Here is a 25,207-nt window from a genome sequence, read left to right as displayed (position 1 = left end):
AAAATTATATTATCATGGTGGAACACAGCTTCGCATGAAAGATGTTTGTCTTATAGAAAAAGTAAAAGGCAAGCTAGAAAAAAATATATATGCTATGTAGCCTATATAGACAGTGGTGTAGTCTAATTTTTTGTAGTGGGTAGGCATAGGCTACTGCTTTTTAGGTGGGTAAATTGTTCATAGCCTATCACTGGTCAAGGACCCCCAAATTGACACAAATTAGACCATGGACCTCCATTGGACAAAATTTGAAGCAAACCCCAGAAATACACAAACAATCACGTCTAAATGGCCTTCTTTCTTTTTTTTCTTTTTTTAAAGATTGTAGAGAAATTACTGGAAAAAAGTGGTAGGCTACAATTTCTCCCAAAAAGTTGAAACTGAAACTGAATTTGAACTGAACTGAAAAAAATTCTCCCAAAAATGTCTAGAAAAAAAAAAAGTCAAACAATGATTTAAAAAGTGATAAAAAAAATTCTACTTTAGTTAGATAGTTTGGTTGTAGCTATAGCTACTATACTGAAATAGGCTATGCATTTTCAGTGGGTAGGCTACCACTGCCTATTATAGATAAAAGCATTTGCAGTGTTTCAAGTGAAGCCGGCGCCGGTCAGCTGACTCTCTGGGTAGACACACACAGGTTAAAGTCAAAGTTGCTGCGGGAGCAGAGAGCGGAGCTCATGCAGAGCGATGCGCCTGCTTCCTGTCAGCCTGTCCTCCTCTCAGCTCACAGCCGCATCCTGATCCTCCTGATCCTGATCCTCCTGCCCGGCCTGAGCCTCAGCACACGGAGCCGGATCAAGAGATGGAGCAGCATCCCAGCAGCGGGACCACCGCGGAGGACCGAGCCCTGTTCCTGCGGGACTGAAGGTGAGCGCCCGCCCAGATGTTTGTAGTAGCCTACCGTGGTGTGTGTGCGTGTGTGTGTGTGTGTTTGTGTGTGGATTCGCTATTTCTATAGTGAGGCTTTAACCTTCATAGACGGTTTCAGAGTGAGTTTGAGGACGTGAAGGACGAGGAGCGCTGCGGTGTGCTGCGCTGCGCGGTGTGGTCGCTGTACTAAGTAGCTAGCCGAGAGGCTGTGGTGATGAAGATGATGTTACTGGCTGGGTGTGGAGGACGATGCAGTGAATCAGCGCTTCAGCAGCTGATGGGACAGACACAGACCTGGTGGCCTATAGGCTACCTGACACACTCTGGTCTACAGGGGCTCAGCTGAATGAACACCACCCAGGTTATTCTAAGAGCCTGTATAAGGAGAAGTTATTTTACATTTTACACCGCCTTATTGTTTAACTTCAGACATTAATAGAAACATCTCCACTGTTTTCAGCCAAGTTCAAGTGAAAATAGGCAACATTCCATTAAACTATAGGCCTAGTAATTCTGTGCCAGCTGATGTAAAGGTGTGTTGCCTCTGACAGGTAAAGACGTGATGAGGTCAGATGTATGTTCCTATGAGCTCTGCTTCATTTCCCCCAGCGTAGAACGGGAACTGACAGTGAGGAGTCCACCTTATAGGCCGGCATCAAGTTCAGATGAACCGGTGTGGCTGACAGCAGGAGGCCTTTAATGACCTTGGTTGGGACTGTGGATATCACAGTTGTCATGGTCAGGGATGTTTCCTGTCCTGTACTAATGTGGCCCAGAGTAGACAAGAGCTTTAGTCCAGGGAAAACTGCAGTTCGGGAGTTCCCAGCCTTCCCATGGGAAGTTAGTCAAACATTTATCATGTAGTGCTGTAAAACAGAAAAACAAGCACGGAGGCTGCACTTGAATGAATTAATCTAGTCTATTCATCTCACAAAACATTACCTAACACGTAGGTATTAACCTGTGCATCATGTATCTATATGCACATTTCCCCATAATTCATCTGTAGGCTTATATCCAACCACATCTTTAAGATTGTATCAGGAAAGCAGTGAAATGAATATCACTCTGTCACTCTGAGTGTGCAAGTGGATAAGGACAGAAATGATAATAATGCTACGGTTTATTCTCCGACCACACTGAGAGGAAACTAAGCAAAAAGAAGCCAGAAAACCACAACGACACACTCACACTCTGTTGAGCCCCTGAAGATTTCTGGCTGCCTGAGTATTTAATACACCACAGACAGGAGCTCCATCAAGTCAAACGGATTAGGCCTACTGAATCATAGACTTACAGCACTGATATGATAAGAAACAGTGTGGCTGAGGCTATAGAGTGAACGGACTTCTAACATGGTGTTATCTTACAACATCATATTGTGAGGGATTTGATTTTGCAAATCATCAGTATTGGCCGATATGCAAATGGTCATTTTATTTCATACTTTTCTTCATCTTTTAGAGGAAATGGTTGAACTTAGTTGGTGAAGAACACTGGTACGTAAACACTTTAGAATATCAGATTCTGCAGCTGTTACTGCATCTTTTCAAGTTTCCCCTTAAATGCTCATAAAATCACTTCCTTGTAGACCTATCAGACATGCAGATAAGTCAACAGTGAGTAGGAGTTTAACTGTAATGAAGTAGTGGTCTGATGGAAAAAAAAAAGACTGTGTGGAAAAACTATTAAATGTCAATTTTAATGCCAGTCACAACAGTGGATGATATGGTTCAAACAGTCAACAGTGAAAAAAGCCAGTCTAATTATGAGGTACAATACACTCTTACACTCTTCTAGGTTACTGGATGCTTCTATATATTTGCGTTCATATCTGTCTAACGCTTTTATCCAAAGCAACCCCTGCAGTGATGGACATCACTAAAGGTTCAGTAGGCCTACAGGAGGGGGACTAGGAGAGGGACACCATGTCCTGATAGTCCTTGGTAGCTTGTTCCACCACAGGGGAACCATAGACCAGAAGAGACTGGACTGAGACTGTCCTGTATACAGAGACAGTGGTATAGAGCACATTCTTTGAAGGAACAGGATTGAGTTGAGTTTAAAGGGATAGCTCATGTCGACTAAGAGCTGTGAGAATTTTCAGAGTCCTCCTTTCCATCTCTGAGTTACGTGGGGGTCCCCGCAGCAGTATTTGTCCATATAATGGTTGTGAATGGATACCACTTTTCTTCATCCAAAAAGACACACCAAAAAACATCCAAATACCTCCATACTGCTCGTATGTAATGTCCCTCTTGTATTGAAGCCCCGACATGAGAAATTGTTCTGAAAAAAATTAAATAAGTCTATATTTTAAGCTTATTTGTAGCGGAAGCTCCCAGTGTCTCAGTTCACTGCTCTTCCTGTGTCAGTGCAAATCTCGCGTGATTTGCACTGACCGGCGGAACAATTTCAACAAGAGGGACATTACAGACGAGCAGTATGGAGGTATTTGGATGTTTTTTGGTGTGTCTTTTTGGACGAAGAAAAGTGAGCACCATTCACAACCATTATATGGACAAATACTGCTGCACGGACCCCCCCCGTAACTCAGAGAAGGAACGGAGGACTCTGAAACTTCTCACAGCTCTTAGTCGACATGAGGGTGAGTAGATAATGAGTGAAATTTCAATTTTGGGTGAACTATCCCTTTAAGTAGAAGGCGCAGACTCAGAATCGCAAGGTGAGAGTGACTTTTACTAGGCTCGTGTCCGTGTGCCAGATATATAAATGATGTGTATGCACTATGCACAAAAACCGTATGGTATTTTTAAACACAGAATGTGCAGTGTGACACACAGGTTTCCAAAGCCATTCAAGCAAAATATGTATTGACCATTACATTTTTGCTTTTTATACAGCAGTAACAAGATTGCAATTCATATAGTGAAATAACTGTGTCAATGTTCCCTTCAGCATCATTTAATATCCTTATTTATCTATTTATTGTTATTCTGTAAACTGTTTCTTACTATTTTTACAGTAATAGTTATAGCTACACCTTTGAAGATCTTGCAACAACTGTCATCAACAAATCATATAATCAAAACTGATTTTTGTGCATGTTCTATTCAGTCAGTGTATGACTCCATAAAGTTGTCACTGTTTCTAACTTATTTCTGGATTGACATTGTGGTTGTGTTCTCAGATTTGTTGTGATGAACGTGTGTTGTTCTCATTTGTGATTAGTAACTGAAACAGCCCGTTCATACTTCACTTCATTCAAACACAGTCGGTTTAACTTTATATACAAGTAGGCACATTTTTACTGGGTGTCGGTACACAGACTGAGCTTTGTGCATCTGGCCCCAGACTGACTGCTGCACTCTGGACAGTCTGAGAGGTTTCCACTGTCCATGAGGGGAGGTCCACCAGAGGAAATTTGCAGTATTTGAGCCGACAAATAATAAAAGTACTGAGTCAGATGAGATCTCAACGAGACACGACCAGGAGACAGATGCAGTACGATCAGGGAAGGAGAGATGGTCATCAAATAGATAGATAGATAGATAGATAGATAGATAGATAGATAGATAGATAGATAGATAGATAGATAGATAGATAGATAGATAGATAGATAGATAGATAGATAGATAGATAGATAGATAGATAGATAGATATGCAAAGCTAAAAACCAAGGTCCAGTATTCCCTAGATGGATATCATGATGGAGAGACACTGGCCAGGACAGCTAGAGTCCATGATGGAGAGAGGCTGGGAGAAGTTTCAGAGTCCTCCGTGGCTTCTCTGAGTTACAGGGGGTCTCGGCGTAGCAGTGCCCTGTAACTCAGAGAAGCCACGGATAAAAGAGAGATTTCAATTTTGGGTGAATTTCAATTTTGGGTGAACTATCCCTTTAAGTCTTTGGGACATTTGTCAAACTGCAACTTGCCAGATAATGTAACAAACCAGCTTTTCAAAAGGACTACAAGGTCTACAGCAGAAGCTACTGACGTACCCAGAGATGTCCTGCTGGGTGAGAGAACAGCTGTCCTGTGTGGACAGAGGAAGGGACATGCATCATTGTGTAGCTGTCAGTTGGCGGGACAGTGTCGAAGTCTAATCTGCATCTTCATTCATTTCATAATGATCTTCTGCTCCAGACTTCAGCACACCGCTGCACACCTCCCCCTCCCACCTCACTGCATCTCACTCACTCTTTATTTTTTATGAGACAACACACTACTGCAGTCTTAAAGCAGCAGGCACGCACACAGACGTCACAGGGAGGAGTTTGTGTTGAGGTCATGATGATGCTGAGTCATCTCTCTTGCTTCTCTCAGCTGCCTGCCTCTTGTAGCTCAGTGTGTTTAAAGGACAAAGCGGGAGACTGTGTCTGCAGGTGTCTGCACTTTTCACTCACTGTAGTTTTCAGGCTGTCATGGTCATGCACTGCGCATTACAAACAAATAATACAACAACATATCAGAGGCATATAGGGCTGTATTGAGTTTACATATTGCATGGAAGCTCATTTATATCTATCTTCAGCCTGCAGAAGACTATATGTGGTGGTTTTAACTATGTCCTGAACTCCACAGCCACAAGTTCAAGTTTACTCCTCGACCAGCACATTCAAAACAGGGTCAAAAACTAAAGGGGAAAAATATGTTTGTTGAATTTTCTATGGAGAGCCATGATCCAAGTTGTTACATGACATTATCCGGTCTTGAATTGAAAGTTTTTCACTTTTAGTTGGATTGTCATACCTTTATCCAAAAACTATCATAAAAATAGTCAAATAGTAAAAAAAATTTTTACACTGGGCACTTGGTAGCAATGTTGTGCAGGACAATAGAGGCTAGTTTTATGTTGCACTGTTTATTATGTTGCTCAGCTGCACATCATGTTTTGCAAAGAGCAAAGTTGACAAGTTCTGTGCATGTGTATTTGCTGTACAAGTGCACGCATGTGTGTGTACACTTGGTTGTGTATGTGTGTGAATGAGAGCCTGACCCCTTACCCTCTCAAAGAAAACAGGAAATGGTTTTACTATGATTGAGTATGACTGCAGGGTTATTTGAAGGCATTAAAGGGATAGTTCAACATTTTGGCAAATTGGCCCATTGCCATAATCCCTATAGTCATAGCAGTAGGTTCGTTCCCTTTAATTGTCGGTACAAGCTATTTTTAGAACGGTGGAGCAGAGCCGTGAGCTGCTCAGAGCTACGCTACGGAGGCTAATGGGATTTCTTGGTTTCCCTCATCAAACTCATCAAATACACAATCCAACAACTCCAAAACGCTCTGGTGGACAAGTTGTGACCTGCACATTCACCACGCTATGAGATAATAACACAACGTTACCAGACAGAGTTGTAGAGGGAAATTCATGCAAAACAGCTGATGCGCGTTGCCTTCAGGGAGCGTTTTTCATCAAGCAGTCTCTGCATTTCCCTCTAAAACAACTCTGTCTGGTAACGTTGTGTTATTATCTCATAGCGTGGTGAATGTGCAGGTCACAACTTGTCCACCAGAGCGTTGTGGAGTTGTTGGATTGTGTATTTGATGAGTTTGATGAGGGAAACCAAGAAATCCCATGAGCCTCCGTAGCGTAGCTCTGAGCAGCTCGCCACTCTGTTCCGCCGTTCTAAAAATAGCTTGCACCGACAATTAAAGGTAACGAACCTACTGCTATGACTATAGGGATTATGGCAATGGGCCAATTTGCCAAAATGTTGAACTATCCCTTTAGCCAGTGAATGTTGTTCTGACATGTTATTCCAGGAGGTGCGGTGCAGTACAGTGATACGACAGCAGCACACTGTTTACACATCAACATCAGGCGAATGATGTGACAGTGAAGCTGAGGTTAAAACAACCCAGTGAAGGTTCTGCTCATGGTTAAAGGAGCTGTTTGATAAAATGCTGCCTTCCAGAGACTGAAGGTGTGACACTGTGGCATCTGTCCACAGCAGTGGTTAGGTGAGAGCCTGAAATAGACCAATCAACCGCAGTGTCTGGTCTGTCCTTCCTTCATCATGAACTTTTTGGACATACTGCATGAGTTAAAATGTTAAAAATTAGGGGTGTCACGATTTCGATTTTTTATCGCAATCGATCAAAATTACGTCATGGTCTCGAGCATCGAAGTCAAAGAGAGGATCGACGATCCCCGACGAAAAGGTGCAACTTGCCACTTAACTTTTTGTCGATGTATTATTTGCGGGGGCTTTGGGGGATCTGGTGACGGTGGAGGATCTGGGACTGATTCACTGTGGGCCACCGCCAGTCTGATCAGGTCCATCACAGCACGGCAGCAGCAGCACTGCCCCGTTGTCACATTACTCTCGCGTATCACCTGATGTGATACATTATGGAAATTGCATCACTTAGGCTATATGTAGCCCATCTTTTGAAATAAGATTTACTGTACAAAATTTGATGAATAAAACCAATGATCGTAGACTAGACTAGTCTGAAAATGGCATAGACCTCTGTGCTGTAAGAAAAAGAAAAAAAATTGAGAATCGAATCGTGACCCTAAAATCGAAAATCAAATCGAATCGAGGATTTGGAGAATCGTGACACCCCTATTAAAAATGTAAAAGCTCATGAAAAGTCAAGACCTGCGTTACCTCAATGTCCTTTACAGCATGAGGTCAAGGCCTTATAATATCTATTCTTTCCTTGGCTCTCCATACAGGGTCATGAGGGGGCTAGAGCACATCCCAGCTGAGGGCGATAGAGGGGTGCACCCTGGACAGGTCACCACTCTATCACATCTATCACATGAGCATGTCTTTGGACTGTGGAGGAAACTGGAGTACACAGAGAGAGGCCAATGCCTAAATGCCTTAATCCATAAATCATCATTGTCACTGCTCCAGCTGATGCAGAGCTGAATAACTCTGTGAATTATTATCCAAAATATAATACTGGAAGTCATAATGATTGTTAATAACAATGAGCTGTTGAGTGTTTGGCGCTGGAGGTGGTCTGATATAAAAGTATTGATAGGTAAAGTGACTATGGTGTAAAAATATTGACAAGTATAAATAATATAAATAATATAAATGCTACTACTGCAGGTGTGCAAGAAATAAAAATATTGTGATGTAAAGTGACCATTGATATAAAAATATTGCAAAGTAAGTGACAATGATATATGAATATAAATATACTAATACAGCAGGTATGCATGAAATAAAAAGATATCATCATGTAAGGTGACCATGATATACAAATATTGCAAAGTAAGTGACAGTGATATAACAGTACTGCAGGTATAAATTATATAAATAAAATATAATGGTAAAATGTCCAACTTTGCAGCAGAAATAAACATGTGTATAAGACCTGTTTGGTCTCTGCACCTGATGGCATCTGTTTATATCACTCACCTGTTCACATTTATTTATTATTTATTTATTTTTATTTATTAGTTTATTTCATAAGGACAGTGCACCCCTAATCAACAGAGTTGAAACTGTAAGTGGGCCAGAGTTAGCCAACAAGGCTAGTTTTCGTCCGTTTTCTCTGGCCAGATGTTAAAGGCAACCTAAAAGCCAAAAAAAGGGGCAACAATTAAAGGGATAGTAGCATTTTTTTTTAAAGTGGGGTTGTATGATCTACAAATAGCCCCTAAAAGTACTTTAATTGCAGCAGAAGACTCTCTGCACTCCTCCCGTTAGCAACGCCAGCCCATAGACAACAGTGTTGTGAACAGACCCAAAGAAACGGCCTATTTTCACGGCCTAAAAGAGGTTTTACCTGAAAAAAAAATACACAGTTCCATTGTTCGCTATAATATAATTTTTTCCAGCCCTTCAAAGTGCAGGAAAAACACAGTTTTTATTTGGACCTAACCAACTCACGTATTCCTCCGCTCAGGGTTAGCGCCCGCCGATCAGCAGTTGGTTAGGTCCAAATAAAAACTGTGTTTTTCCTGCACTTTGAAGGGCTGGAAAAAATTATATTATAGCGAACAATGGAACTGTGTATTTTTTTTTCAGGTAAAACCTCTTTTAGGCCGTGAAAATAGGCCGTTTCTTTGGGTCTGTTCACAACACTGTAGTGTTGTAAATATCTGGGCAGGGCTATGGGCTGGCGTTGCTAACGGGAGGAGTGCAGAGAGTCTTCTACTGCGATTAAAGTACTTAGGGGCTATTTGTAGATCATACAACACCACTTTAAAAAAAATGCTACTATCCCTTTAAGTACTTTCAAAACACAACTTACACAACAATCTACCTAGTAAAAGCTCATAATAACAAGAAAAACAGGTAAGAAGTCTGACATACAGCATAACAAAAGCTCATCATGGCATGCAGACATAACATGCAGGGAGAAGAAGAGCGAGAGAAAGCAAGAGAGGAAAGTACAGCTAGAACACATGTAAGTAGCACACAGAGCTAAAACATTAGCACAAACAATATCAGACATTACAAGGCAGGACAGAAAATGGCAGGCATTAGGCAAGAAAACAAAAGCTAACAAACAAGCAAACAGGAAAAAAAAAACAGGACATATAATTACAAGCATTGAAAAACAAAATTTAATGAAGGGTTAAAGTTATGTATAATTAATGATGGTCTTGCCTGGGTGACAGGATGAATGCTTGTTGCACACCATCCATCTGCTACTAGATGGCAGTGTGGTGCAGCACTCTGACCATCTACCACTCTTCAGAAACCGGTGGTAATGTCGGAGGCTACATCTTTACTTACGATCTATTATCAATGCTCAACCACAGGGAACTGCTGATGAAAGTGTGTGTAGTTGTGTGCTAGTGTGTTTGTGAGGCAGTGAGAATATGTTATGAGAATCTGGTTCTGTGTTTGTGGGCTCAGACCTGGTTTTAGGCTTCAGGTTAGAAAAAGGTTCATGTTAAAGGGATAGTAGCATTTTTTTTTAAAGTGGGGTTGTATGATCTACAAATAGCCCCTAAGTACTTTAATTGCAGTAGAAGACTCTCTGCACTCCTCCCGTTAGCAACGCCAGCCCATAGCCCTGCCCAGAGATTTACAACATACAGTGTTGTGAACAGACCCAAAGAAACGGCCTATTTTCACGGCCTAAAAGAGGTTTTACCTGAAAAAAAATACACAGTTCCATTGTTCGCTATAATATAATGTTTTCCAGCCCCTCAAAGTCCAGGAAAAACACAGTTTTTATTTGGACCTAACCAACTGCTGATCGGCGGGCGCTAACCCTGGGCGGAGGGATACAGTACGTGAGTTGGTTAGGTCCAAATAAAAACTGTGTTTTTCCTGCACTTTGAGGGGCTGGAAAAAATTATATTATAGTGAACAATGGAACTGTGTATTTTTTTTCAGGTAAAACCTCTTTTGAGCCGCAAAAATAGACCGTTTCTTTGGGTCTGTTCACAACACTGTATGTTGTAAATCTCTGGGCAGGGCTATGGGCTGGCGTTGCTAACGGGAGGAGTGCAGAGAGTCTTCTACTGCAATTAAAGTACTTAGGGGCTATTTGTAGATCATACAACCCCACTTTAAAAAAATGCTACTATCCCTTTAAGATCAGGGTTAGGGAGGGAAGAGTGTTCTCACAAACTTAGACTTTGTATAAGTCTGTGTGTGTGTGTGTGTGTGTGTGTGTGTGTGTGTGTGTGTGTGTGTGTGTGTGTGTGTGTGTGTGTGTGTGTGTGTGTGTGTGTGTGTGTGTGTGTGTGTGTGTGTGTGTGTGTGTGTGCGCGCATGTGCAAATTGCGCACATGCGTGTGCACACTTGTGTGTGTGTGAGTGGTCTTGTAGGATGCTGATAAGCCACTGTAAGGGCCGAGCTGATAAGCAGCTAAATGTTAGCTTGGTAGCTGTGTGTGTGTGTGTGTGTGTGTGCATGTGCCTGCATATCTCTATGTGTGTGTATTTGCCTGAATCATATTTATAGTCTCCTGCAGGATCACAGATTCATGTGTATTTCTTCATTTAATGAGGAAGCGCAGAGTGACATTGGCTTGTGCCCCTCCCCCTCCCAGCCCAGAGATAGACAGAAGAGGTGGGGCCGAGGGCCGAGGGGGCCGAGGCTGCACTGGAGGGGCCCACTCTGTGTGTGTCGAGCCTCTTATCCAACACGCACATTTTCACATTGTTTATCATCTATATCTCAACAGCTCCTCCGTTTGCTCTGACTTCAGCCTTCAGACGTGTTGGTGGACGGGTCCACTGATGACAGGACACAGGTAAGGACCATCACACACACACACACACACACACACACACACACACACACACACACACACACACACACACACACACACACACACACACACACACACACACACACACACACACACAGAGGTGTTCATACAGAGTTAATGATGCATGCATTAAGTAGAGTATAATTACTTGAATCTACAGTATGAACTTGTATGCACACATTAAAGCAGGTCTTAAATATAAAATTAGCTGCACAGGTACATGGATGGTCAGTATCTGATGGTTATTATTACAAAAAAGGAGAATAAAAAAAACACAAACTGTAAATCTTGATTCATTTGGGCTAAAAATGCAAATAATGATTCTCTACCTTTGATATAATAGTAGATATACTGTTGTATGTTATTTAAAAAAAATGAACCTGAAGCTAAACTCTAATGGTCCCTGCTGCAAACTACTGTCACTGGCAAAAAGAAGTGAACTGTTAATGTAAAAAGCAGTGGTAACAGAGAGCAGCAACCAATGGAAAGTTGTCAGCTAACTACATACTACAGCTAACTAACTACATACCTGTAGCTGTGTTCATGTTTTGGGTGTGGGGTATATGGTGCAGTCATTCTCCAGGATTTAGTCATGGGCATGTTGTTGATCCTGTCTTGCTGATTAGTTTGGAAGATTTTTTTTTATTATTAAATTATCTTATAAAGAAAAAAAACTGGCCACACAAACACAAAACAACAATGAGGATGTGTAAAGTTAAAAAGAAAACAACCACAAATAGATGTTAAAGGCCCCATGCTGTGCACTTTTCTCTGGGTTTATTTACCTGCTGATATCCCTAACAAGATGTATCATTGGTTTTGAGTACCTGTGATCTGCTTAATATCGTCCATATTGCCCCTTTCTGTTGCCTCTTTCTGGAGTTCTAACAGGCACAGGTCATTTGGCCAATCAGAAGAGAGAATGAGAACCTCTCCTCTGATTGGCTGACTGTTTTAGAGTGGCATGTGGTCGGGCCAATCACAGGCAAGTAACTGAAACCTAAGCTGCATTCATAGAAATTGAAAAATAACAACTGGTCACGGTGGGCGGAGTTACCTTGTGTGTGACATCACAGAAAGGAGGAAGTGCTATCTGCTCGTCTCAAAGAGAATGTTCGTACAAATGGGCGTTGTGTGTTTCTCCGTTTATGACCAGTTTGATGCATGGGACAGTATATACGTGGCCCAGAGACCTCCCCAAGCATGAAAAAATAACCAAAATCACATTTTTCATGCCATGGGGCCTTTAAACAACTACATCCTTCAATCACAGAATCAAAGCCAAAATGAAAGACAATGGACAACTTCCCAGTGGAAGGTTGCAAAAGGCTTTTTGTGCATCTTGACATGTTATATATGTAACAATGATGCATTTTGTCCACCAAGGTCATGCCTATAGGACAGTATGGGGTGGGAGGGGGCCTCTATAGCTCTACAGCCACTTTGCCCTGCCCATGCACCAGACTCCTATCACATGCAAATGTTCCGCAGCACTGACAAAATTTGTTTTTGAATATGTTTAGGCTCATTCAGTTTCAACAGTTTCAATAGGGTGCTCACATTTTAGTGCTCAGGCCCCCAAATATCAAACAAGACAAACTGGTAATGTTCTAATGAGCATATGGCATGAAAAACGTTAATGTCAAAGCTTTAATGTCCCCTGAATCTTTACATAATCTTTTATTGAAGATAAGGCGATATAAAGCATTTATAAGATTTTTTGTCTCATTTGTTTGTTATTTGTGCACTTGTTGTGATTGTTGTTTAAGAGGAATCTCAGATTTATTATTTTTTATTTGATTATTCATGATGCAGAATATATGCATTTGGCAATGATAATGTATTGGTCTCATGGCTACATGTGTGTTGCATGTGCATGTACACAGTATGAGTCACTGAGTTGGTAGAAAGGAGTCAAACTGTCAGCCATATTTTACAGTATTCTGTTGAAGATTTCAGGTGTTAAAGGGATAGTTCAACATTTTGGCAAATTGGCTCATTACCATAATCCCTATAGTCATACATAGCAGTAGCTTCGTTACCTTTACTTGTCGGTGCAAGCTATTTTTAGAACGGCGGAGCGGCGAGCTGCTCAGAGCTATAGATAGATAGATAATATTTTATTACGGACTCAGATCCATTATAAGTATACTACGGAGGCTAAAGGAATTTCTTGGTTTCCCTCATCAAACTCATCAATTACACAATCCAACAACTCCACAACGCTCTGGTGGACAAGTTGTGACCTGCACATTCACCACGCTATGAGATAATAACAGAACGTTACGAAACAGAGCCATTTTCGAGGTAAATACAGAGACTGTTTGCTGAGAAACTGTCCCTGAACGCAACACGCATCAGCGGTTTTGCATCTATTTCCCTCTAAAACAACTCTGTCTGGTAACATTCTGTTATTATCTCATAGCGTGGTGAATGTGCAGGTCACAACTTGTCCACCAGAGCGTTGTGGAGTTGTTGGATTGTGTATTTGATGAGTTTGATGAGGGAAAGAAATCCCATGAGCCTCCGTAGCGTAGCTCTGAGTAGCTCGCGGCTCTGCTCCGCCGTTCTAAAAATAGCTTGCACCGACAATTAAAGGTAACGAACCAACTGCTATGACTATAGGGATTATGGCAATGGGCCAATTTTCCAAAAATGTTGAACTATCCCTTTAAACTGTCTCTGACTGCCTCAGTGTTATGATTTTGTTCTTCACAATAATAGGCTACTGCCGTCGTTCAGATTAATGTGTACCAACCATTATCAGAGGGAAGGTTAAAAAAAGGAATTCAGTTTTTCCTCTGAGACAAAACATATTACAGTAATGCATTTCAGAGCAGTAATGAAATATAACCACTGGAGGGTGTCATTTCTCTGGTGTATAGGCAGCATCAGCTGCAGCCAAACGTAGCTGTCTAGTTGTTGTAGGTGTATGGTGTGGTGGAGGGAGGGAGGGGGGTGTTGAGTGGGGGTGGGGGTGGGGGGGGGGGGGTGAGATGGGGGTCGGTACCAAGTCCACTTTTGAGCCTCCTTATGTTTGCACATGGTGTTCATTATGGACAGACTGTGACTAGCACAGAAGTCCAGTAACAAAGCTCCTCTCTGGTTCAGATCAGGGAGCCCAGTTCTCCCATTCACACCCCTACAGGTTTCTCCATCATTGTCCACATGGGCACTGAAGTCCCCCAAGAGTCCATTCCTTCTCCAGGATTATAGTTCCAGAGGCCTTTCTGTGTGTGGAGGGGAGCCCAACTATATCTCACACTAGAGCCCAGTTGTTCAAAAGGTGTAATAAAAATTATCCGGATTTTGAAATCCCCTTTTTTGCTATCCAGGATCACGTAATCTGTTTTACTTTTATCCCAGTTGTTCAAAGCAAAGTAGGATTGGATCAGTCTGATCCAAATCCAAATTTTCAAGATTACCAAATCCGGATAATGATGCTCTAGATGGGACTGTGCATCACACTGAAGGCTGATTGGTCTGTTAACAACAGGTAGAACAGCAGCATGAGGTCTCTCAAAGTGTGTTTATTTGAAAACGGAGTGTATGTATTTTTTTCTGTGCCCTTTGTTGTTTCTTCAATGTCTGTGTCAATGTCGGGCTGTTCAAATAAATTGGAAAAAAGCAAATATACAGTACACTAGTGAAATTGTTAATATTTCCCCATGTGTTTCAAATTCAAACTTCAAGTTCAACTTCAGGGGAAAAGTAGTTGGGGAAACGTTTTTCAGTTGTAGGATATTCAAAAGTTAACATTATTTACTAATCACTGTTGTGGTTTAAAATTAGGTGCAAAATATAGATCAATAAATGTATAGGCTATCAATCAATCAATCAATCAATCAATCAATTTATTTATTTCGGGCATGTCAATTTAAATCATCATCATCACACTTCATCTTAGTTCAATAATACAATGCACATGGCCGAAAGGGAAAGCGGGAGAAGCAAAAGCTATATAGGCTACTACATTATGAATATTGTTTATTTGACTAGTTTGAATTTAATTTAAATCACATTTTGTTCCTGAAATCCCCCCTGAATCCACCAAACTGTTGGGATCAGAATAATCCTGATTTTTTGGATCAAAGTTATCCCGATCCTACTGAAAAGTTTTGAACAACACAAACTGAGGGTTTTATCCAGATCAAAACCAAGATTGGATTACGTGATCTAATCTGATCTCAGAATCCGTTTTTGGTTTTGAACAACCCAATTTCAAGATTTGATCCAATCCATTATCCAAAATCCGATCGGATTACCTTTGAACAACTGGGCCGACACTCCACTCCATGTCCCCAGGGCCTGTCTTTGGTCCCGGGGGTCTAAATGCTGAGCTCCCTGCCTGGTCTGGCTGCCTGTGGGTGCTGAGCCTACAGGGCAGCAGCTTCATGGTGTTTCCTCGGGCTGTGGTTGGAAATATCCATCAATGCTCATGTTGTTGTGATGATATCTGTATAAATCTGTATGCAGGATGTACAGCATTGATTGTCCATGACAATTTTCCCTCCGGGGACATTAAAGTTTATTTTGATTGATTGATTGATTGATATAAAGCTGCAACATGTTTTTGAGCCACGGAGCGCTTCACTTCATATTCGACTCTGAGTGCACGTTTGTAATGGCTTAGTGCAAGTCTGAGTACAAGTTACAACATACAGACAGCTTTTCTTTTTAGCTTGTTGTGTAGCAACTGGCCGAGTGTGCTTTGCTTGTGGCTGTGGAGATCCCATCAGCTCTGCACACTACCCCCCTGCTTCTCACAAACAACAACTCATACCTGTTTATATTGACATGCAGAACGTTAGATCTGATCACAAGTGGCCAGTGGAGATGCATGTGGAGGAAGGTGTGAATGAACAGGGCTTATTCTCACCTTTTTCCATTATAACAATAAAAGTTAAAGTGCTGGAGCATGGCAGCATTAATGAAGGCTAATTGTCTCTTTATCTCAGGTTAAAGCCACACTATGACTGAATTAGATGCCTCCGGGGTGGGGGATCATCCTCCATCCTATATGATCTTCCTGGTGGTCTTCCTCTTCTTCATCACCGGACTGTTGGGCTTCCTCTTCTGTCACCTGTTGAAGAAGAAGGGCTACCGCTGCCGGACTGGAGACATGGATGATGACGAGCAGGAGGAGGAGAAGCTTGGAGAAAATACAGATGGTGGGTTCAGAAACAAGAATATCCCAACCTTAACATCAGTTCACTATGGTTTCAGGGTAATAATCAGCCTGTGGTCACCTATCTAAAGCCTTGTCCACAGGGTTTCCGCGGGTCATTAAAAAGCATTAAAAGTCATTAAATACATTTAGCTAAACTTAATGCCTTGAATGGCATTAAAAAGCATTAAATTCAATTCCCAGAGGTATTAAAAAACTGGACCAAGGTTGGCAAATTTGATCAGAGACAAATCGGCTGGTAAATAAAAAGGGGGGGCTGGTGATTGAGAAAGGCAGATAAGCTATTTTATTTTTAAATATTGTTGTTGACTTATGGATAGTGGAATAAATATTGTACTGTTGAGCATATATGGTATTATCATACAGTACTGCAATAAATATAATGGTCTTGTTATTGAGGTATTGTAATATTGTGAGATTTTGATATTGTTACATCCCAAAGAGCAGAAAATAGGGGGATGATACAATTGATCTACAGTAAAGTTAAACGTGGGTGAAGAAATAGAGGCATTAAAAATGTTTGAAATGGCATTAAAAAGGGCATTAAAAAGCATTACATTAGATTTGCTGGTACTGTAGCCTACCTGCAGAAACCCTGGTCCACCTCTGGAGAACTTTGATATAGAATTACAACCCTGGTGATGTCATCCAGTGTTTAGTGAGGTATCAGCCCGATGCCAAGTCCTCCAACACAAACAGCCACAGAGGGACAGGCGTGTAGCTACATAAAACTCAAGCTACAGCAAACCACAGGCACAGAACTCATTGTTTATCTTGAGTTCCATGTAATTCTTCGATGACTGGAACTTTGTACAAGCCTTCCAGGCTTCGTTCCCTCCTTGCACTGTTTTAACTTGTGCTAAATAAATAAATCAAATCAGAACACAAGCACGAGGAAACACTAGAAGAACAGGGATGAAAGATCTGACAATGGTCAGTGGAACTATATTTTCTCAACAACAATTTGTTTTTTTTTTGTTTTTATTTATTTATTTAAGGAGGACAATGCACATTAATGAACATAATAAAATGTAAAGGTGCCAGTGTTAGCCAACTGCTAGTTTCCGACTGTAGTCCTCCTGGCAAGGTGTTAAAAGCCATTAAAATGAACACAAGGACATAACAACATCATTCATAAAAGCAGGAAAAAAACACATACAACAAACACATGTATCCAACAGAAACCAACAGACATAACAACTACTAGAAAAGACAATTAACATGACACTATTATAAAACAAAAGCAGAAACAAGAAGTGTAGTGCAAGTTTCATTGACAGTCTGGAGGAAGAGCAACAGTTTCATTCCATCTACATTACAGTATATGAAGGCAAATAGCTCTCAGTGTAGGAAACAGGGTGCTGTGTTAAAAATAATCATATGAGCAAAGAATTGTGCAGTGGTCGATGACAGGAACCATCTGGTTGGAATATCTGAGTGGGTTAGTTCCAAGTGAACCAACAACAACAACCCAGACCTTTGACTGCAACTGGGGTTTTGTCATATTTGGCTGAGAGGATGTTGTGGTTTCTGTAATAAACAGCAGCTGCTACAGCGCTTCCTCTTCTGTTTCTACTGATTTCAACATTATTCATCAGTTTAGAAGTCTTCAACGGGTGCACCAGCTCTCTCACCTGGCTGCTAGGTGGTATATCATATATAAGACTTGGATTTGTCTCTCTTTGTTTTCCAGATGAGGATGAGGAGAACCAGGACACAGTGGAGCAGATCCTCAAGTGCATCATTGAGAATGAAGGTGATAATATAAAGAGGCTGAACAGTCTTTAGGATTTCTGTTCATGTTAGTTTATTTAGGTCAGGTTAGGTGGCACATGCTGTCATGTTTTGGTTTATTGTCCTGTTTCTGTGTTTGATATCACTGTTACCTGAATCAGATGAGATCAGTGTGTATGAGTTCATGCAGTTCACAGATGAGTGGCTCTAATGTCAGTTCTTCTGGTCTCCTCCAGCTAACATGGAAGCCTTCAATGAGATGTTGGGAAGCCGCAATATCTGTGTGCGTCATGACCCCAGGTAAATGAGATTTGAATGTAAAACCTATGAGATTTCATGTGACACAGTTGAGATTGCATGCAAAACCTATGGGATTACATGTGAGGCCATGTAAATTTCCATGTAAAGGGTCAGTTCAAATTGTCACGGTGAAACCTTGAGAATCTGCAATATTTGTGTCATAACGTTGATGATGATAATGTTCATTTCCAGGTTGCGTAAGGAGTCTATTGGTGGTGTTCCTCCTCATCATCACACCGTCCACTCCGGCGCTGACCTCACCTCCTGCCACCTCTGTGCCCAGGTCCGGTCTAAGAAGGGCCGCAGACAGAGCAGGACCCCCCGGTCCAAACTCAAACCTGGAGAACAGACTGTATTCTCTGTGGGCCGGTAAGAGCAGACCTTTAATCCAGTGCTTCTCACACTTTTTTACATCAAGGACCACTAAATTGACACAAATTAGACCATAGACCCCCATTGGACAAGATTTTTAAGAAAACACCAGAAATGCACACATTTGTAGACTGAAGAATGTTACTTCAAATTAGGGCCAATGGTGGGAAATATTGTAGAGATATTTCTGGAAAAAAGTGGTACAGTTTCTCCAAAAATGTTTAAACATTAAAAAAAATAAATAAATAGGGGCGGTGCGTGGCGCAGTGGTTAAGGCGGCCGCCCCATGTAAAGGCTACAGTCCTCAACGCAGGCGTCCCTGGTTCGAATCCCGTGTTGGGTGGACCTTTCCTGCATGCCATTCCCCCTCTCTCTGCCTCCCCCTTTCCTGTCTATCTCACTATGTGCTATCAAATAAAAGGGAAAAAATAAAAAAAGGTTTTTAAAAAAATCCTACAAAAAGTGGTAATATTTCAAAAAAAAAAAAGTTTTCAAATTCTAGAAAAAAAAGGGATACAATTTCAAGGAAAAGTTGGGGACCCCCTTGAACCTTCTCAAGGAGCCCTTGACCCCACTTTAAAGTGATAGTTCACCCAAAATTGAAATTTCCATATAACGGTTGCAAATGGATACCAACTGTCTTCGTAACAAAAAGACAAACCAAAAAACATCCAAATACCTCCATGCTGCTAGTAATGTCCGTCTTGTATTGAAGCCCTGAAATGCGAAATTAAACAAGTCTATATTTCAAGCTTGTTTGTAGTGGAAGCTCCTCTTCCCGGTTCGTCAAATTTGGACGAACCAGGGTCTGTCCTCTTCCCAGTTCGTCCAAATTTTTTTTGGGACAATTTCGCATTTTGGGGCTTCAATACAAGACGGACATTACTAGCAGCATGGAGGTATTTGGATGTTTTTTGGTTTGTCTTTTTGTTACGAAGACAGTTGGTATCCATTTGCAACCGTTATATGGACAAGCACTGCTACGCCGAGACCCCCTGTAACTCAGAGAAGCCACGGAGGACTCTGAAACTTCTCCCAGCCCTTAGTCGGGATGAGGGTGAGTAGATAATGAGTGAAATTTGAATTTTGGGTGAACTATCCCTTTAAGAACCATTGCTTTAAACAACCCCCCTCCAAAGCATGTTGGGATACGAAAGCTATTTTGAATCCTCTGTGTCTCCTCGTTCTCCAGGTTCCGGGTGACTCACACTGATAAGAAACCGCATGGAGGAGGAAGTCCCAATCCAATGGTCAGCTCAGACCAGCTGGACCAGTCCCAGGACAGCGAGGACCAGAAGGAGGGCGGGTACAACCTGAGGAGCATGTTCAAGGATGTACGACCTCCCACGGAGAACGCCAATGGGGTCGCCCCGCCTGTGGGGAAACGAAGGAAGAGCATGACCATATTTGGGCTGAGGCGGGGCAGCGACCCGGTCGGCGTTAGAGCAGTAGAGGGGGCGACGAGGGAGATCAAGTTCTCTATCCAGCAGCCACCTGTGGTGCCGGAGGAACAGGTGCAGACGGAGACCAGGGAGACCACATCTGAACGTGGTACTAGACCTGGTTCCAGGCCTGAGACTGATCCCTCAAAGAGCCAAAGGTCTGCTTCACCGAGACCTGAGCCCAAGACAGCAGGCTATGAGAAACAGACCCATGCTTCTAGTCCTGGTCCTGAGGGATCCGCTAAACATCAGCCCACCCCTGGGACTGCAGCAGCCCCCACCGCCCCCAGCTCACTCCCACATGTCGGGGATCAAGTCTTAATGGAGGCTTTTGATCCTGAACCTCAGCAGACCTCCACACCGATCTTCCCCATGCCCGGTTCCCTTCCAGGTTTCTCTCCTGCTGCTCCTGCAGCTTCCTGCTCTACTGCAGATGTTCCCGTCATCCAGACACCCCCCAACCCCAACCCCAGCTCCAGCTCAGACCTGGATCCTAGTTTTGGTGCTAGCCTAGCTTTAATAAGTTTAGATTCATCTTCTCCGTCTTCGTTCCAAATGAAGAGCCCGTCTCCAGGCTCTTCGTTAAAAACCTCTCCCATCCCATCAGAGGCCGCCTCCTCCCGTGGCCTCACTCCAAGCCCCAAACTCCCATCAGGCCGAGCGGCGTCCGTCCAATCCACCATCCCGTCAAAAACTGCCAGTCCGTTACAAACTCACTCCCCTGTTCTTAGTCCTAGTCCCAAACTTGACACCAGGTCTCAAAGTCTCGCTGCTTCTCCAGCTGACCAACACCTGTCCCTCAGAAGTTCACCTCAGCTGACCTTGGAGTCGGGAAGTGTGATGTCTGGGATGTCCATGACCCAGGGGGACGTGGTTTCAAGTCCACAGGGAGAGAGAACCACGACAGCAGAGGTGAAGAGGAAAGGGATCCTAAAAACACCTGCAGTCTCACCCAGCGAGGGGTCTAAAGGTTCTGCCCTGTCCTCTCCCTCTGATCAGCTCTCTAAAGACAGACTGAGCAGCTTACCTGTGTCCCCCTCCAGCCCGCTGTCCCCCTCCTCACCTGCAGGCGGCAGAGTGAGCAGTGTGACCATTGTCAAGGCCAGTCCTGACAGCAAGAGAGAGTTCTCTGTCTCCACTATGGTGGAGGATGAAAGAAAAGACCAAGTTAGTCCAACAGCTGCTGGTCAGGGAGCAGAGGTGTCTGTCTCAGGTACAGGACCAGCTGAGACTCCGAGGGCAGAGACTGCTGCAGCAGACAGAGAGGACATGGTGGAAATGGAAGATATTAGAGACTGCAAAGTGACGGAGGAAGAGGAAGGAGAGCGGAGGACGGAGGAGGAGGAAAAGGAGATAGTCCGTACTTCAGACTGAGAAATTAACTCTCCCACATTTTCCAACTGGACTATGAGAAAATGATGGAAACATCTTTGTATTTAACCACAGCTGTGAATATATCGCACTGGCACTAACTGGCTGGTTCAATGACTGACCACTACTCTGGTCTCTGATCCATTTAAACACAAATTACACACACCTATTACACACACCTCATGTCTAGGGATGTCACGATTACTTGTTTTCACAATTAATCACGGTATTTAACGCCACAATTAATTAATCGTGAAGATTCCTAAATACCGTCACTTTCCGAAAAAGATGATGTTGGAACCATATCGGCAGATGTGTGCCAAAGCAAAGGTAAATGCACAGATACTGGTCCATTTACCTAACGTAACATTAAATTGGTAGGAATTTAAATGTTAGCGTGCCATTTGTATTTTATAAAAACCCCAAAACAAAACAAATAAACGTTTTATTTGGTATAGATGACAATTTATGACCTGAATATTTCAAACATTTCTTCTGGGGATTAATAATTGGTCATATATTAATAGACACTTGAAATATTTTGTGTAAACAATGAGTAATGTAATTATATTTGGACTATGTTTGATTTTACACATTCATAGTGTCGTGAAATTAGTTAGCATAATAATCGTGATAATCGTAACATCGTGATTATTTCTCTGACAATAATCGTACCAAGAAAAATTTTAATTGTGACATCCCTACTCATGTCATGTTTAGCTGTCCACTGCTCTGGGGGTAAAACATCTCCACTGGCAATTTGAGCTTCCCAGAAGACGAATCCTGTTGATTCCAGTGACTCCCTGACCTCCCTCCATCTCTACCCTCAGGTTCACTATAATCCCTGTTCAGACCTGGTGTTAGCATCTGTCTCAGGTCAGCCCTGAGCTCAGGTGTAAATGCAGCAGGGCGCAGTGAGGACATATTTAAAGGGGAATTGGCGGGGTTTTTAAAAAAAAAAATCTGGACCTTATTTCTAGCATAAAATACGATCATTTACTCACTCAGATAACTTTGGTGTCATTACAATCGTTCCAACAAAATTAGCTCCAGCCGAGAGCCGCGTATATCCGTATAATGTGAGTCTACAGGGCAGCAGAATGCAGCCTCTAAATAACACATTATCTGCAGAGAAACTCCTTCATTTCACCAATATTTAGTTCTGATAGGCTAGTGCTATGCCCCTCTGAGTCCGGGGTTAGCTGTTATCAACATCCGGGGTCTGTAGGTTGACCTACTGACCTCTGACCTGGATGATGTCAACTCTGAGCGCCGCGCGGCACGGCTTGTTGCTACCGCTAATGCTACGGTTCGTTTCTGCGTGTTTCTGACTTGTCAGAACAAAATGAGCAGCTGGATGAAGTTCAGCTTCCTCAGGCTTCCTCTCCTCAACCTGGACTCACTAAAGCTCCGGCTAGTTGAGATAAAAATGGACCTGAATGCCGAATTGGAATCATTATTATCAGAATGAGCCGGGCAGCGGTCGGAGATGACATCATCCAGGTCAGAGGTCAGTAGGTCAACCTACAGACCCCGGATGTTGATAACAGCTAACCCCGGACTCAGAGGGGAATAGCACTAGCCTATCAGAACTAAATATTGGTGAAATGAAGGAGTTTCTCTGCAGATAATGTGTTATTTAGAGGCTGCATTCTGCTGCCCAGTAGACTCCATTATATGGATATACGCGGCTCTCAGCTGGAGCTAATTTCATCACAACGACTTGTAATGACACCAAAGTTATCTGGGGGAGTAAATGATCGGATTTTATGCTAGAAATAAAGTCCAGATTGTAAAAAACAGCAATTCCCCTTTAAGTTTCTGATCATTCAGACCACATTCACAGGTCTGGGACACACTGAAGAACCAGCTGCTTCTTCAGCCACATCCTCAGTCACAGTCTCAGTAGTCCCAACATTATGTCATTCAAAAATATTTTGCTATTTAAAGTGGATAAAGCTTTACTTCATTGTAAGACAATAACAATAACACCCATTATCTGAAGGCACATTTCAGGGTAAGATGAAGGAATATATTGTTATTGGAAAAACATTATGCACAATGTATTTTTTAAATGTAGTAAAATATTGATAATTGGTAGATGACCAGTGGTCAACCAATAGTCCATAGTTGCTTATTAGTGAACACCTAGGTTTGGACTGATTACATTTGAGCTGTGTGATCATTAATTTACTGCTGCACTAAAAATAATGACTGTTTATAGTTTTATGATGCACTGGGGTTTGTACCATCAGATCTCATCTTTAATCTCACCTATTGACCATCCTGATTGTCAATCAATATGAACACTAGAGACACTTCACAGCAGCTGGACCAAAAAAATATACCAGTTCAGTGATTATATCTAATCTAACCCCATGCAGTTGTTTGCAAAGGTTTGTGCAAATGGAAAATTATTAGTTTGTATTTATTCATTTTGTTTAGCTGACACAAGGAATTATAACTCCAGTGAGAAAACATTAAAGATGAGTCATGCACAATCATATCTTCTCTAGCCTCCTCTGTGTTGTAGCATCAGTTAGCTTCATGTTCAGATTCTCAGGCAGCTGATTAAAGGAGCTTAACCCTGACCCTGATGGCAGGTCTTCACCTCCCTCACCAGTGTGTTTAGTATAAGCACATAGTGGTAAAACATATGCCACAATCACTGTTTTTTTCATTTTGTGTTCACGTTTTTATTGCAGGAAATAAAAGGATGACTAAAAGGATCCATTTTAACGTGTTTGCTGCATGTAAATGTGTCATTTTCCCAGCTTACAACTGACAAGTGCAGTTCAGTGTGTTTACATCTGTATCAAACAGTCATTTAATTTGTAATTCTCCTCACTCTCTTTCTGGTGTGTGCTTCATTTTGCTTCTGCTGTGAGAGTGATACGGTGGCCCTCAGCTCCACACAGACAAAACACACACAACCCTCATGAGTTTGACTCCACCTGTTGCTAATTCTTACATGTACAACACAACAGAAGTGTTTCCAGTGAATAAACAGGCTGGCTGCACTGCAAAATATCAACTATCTTACCAAGAATATTTGTCCTATTTTTAGTCAAAATGTAATTTCTAGTCAAAACAAATCTCATTATACTTAAAATAACATTTAAATAACATTTAAAAAGCAGTTTGTTTTTAGACACTTTTTCCTTCTTTCAAGCATATCTTCACTTAAAATAATCTATTAGTGGGGCAAGTTTTTCTTTCTTATTACAAACACAAAAAACTTCCTTTCACTGGCAGATTTTTCTACTTATTTCAAGTGAAACAAGTGAAAATGATCTAAAAACAAGTTCTTTTTTAGGTGATGAGTCTTATTTTGAGTGGAAGGGATGAGTTTTGACTAGAAATGAGACATTTTGACAAGAAATAAGACAAATATTCTTGGAAAGATTTTGTGTTTTTGCAGTGTGGGATGCACATGGATATATTCGCCATTTGTACTCCTGCAGTGTATTGAGTCCTCAGGGCCACCGTAGGAGCTCAGTGCTTTACCCTGAGGTGGAGGACTGGACCTCTCTCTGGTTCCCACCAGCTGTTTTAACTGCTCTGTTAATACACATAATATCAGTAGAATAAGTTCTTGTACTAATGTAATCAGGTGCTTCCACTGGGTAAAACACTACACAACCAGCTCAGTCCAGACAGACTGTCTTATCAGTTTAGTGCAGTTGTGATATTGATACATATTCATTCATATATTCATGTTGTTCTTACAGTAACACCACCTCTCTCTGCTCGTGCTCTGTC

At 42.0% G+C, this 25,207-nt stretch overlaps 1 protein-coding gene across 1 annotated transcript; it reads left to right on the top strand.

Moving 5' to 3' along the window:
- Window positions 1-763: 763 nt before the first annotated feature.
- On the top strand, window positions 764-22,332 carry rell2 (RELT like 2; the record flags this gene model as incomplete). Its single annotated transcript, XM_083981153.1, has 8 exons — window positions 764-870; window positions 10,952-11,020; window positions 15,997-16,209; window positions 17,920-17,982; window positions 18,197-18,260; window positions 18,453-18,629; window positions 19,825-21,376; window positions 22,276-22,332. Exons 3-8 carry the CDS (start codon window positions 16,011-16,013, stop codon window positions 22,330-22,332), a joined length of 2,112 nt encoding a protein of 703 aa, XP_083837279.1. The 5' UTR covers window positions 764-870; window positions 10,952-11,020; window positions 15,997-16,010.
- Between the last annotated feature and the right edge of the window lie 2,875 nt (window positions 22,333-25,207).

This window comes from Trachurus trachurus (genome assembly GCF_905171665.1).
Source record: "Trachurus trachurus genome assembly, chromosome: 10".
NCBI lineage: Eukaryota > Metazoa > Chordata > Actinopteri > Carangiformes > Carangidae > Trachurus > Trachurus trachurus.
Note: the sequence above shows the minus strand (reverse complement) of the source record. Positions and strands in the feature narration are given on the sequence as shown.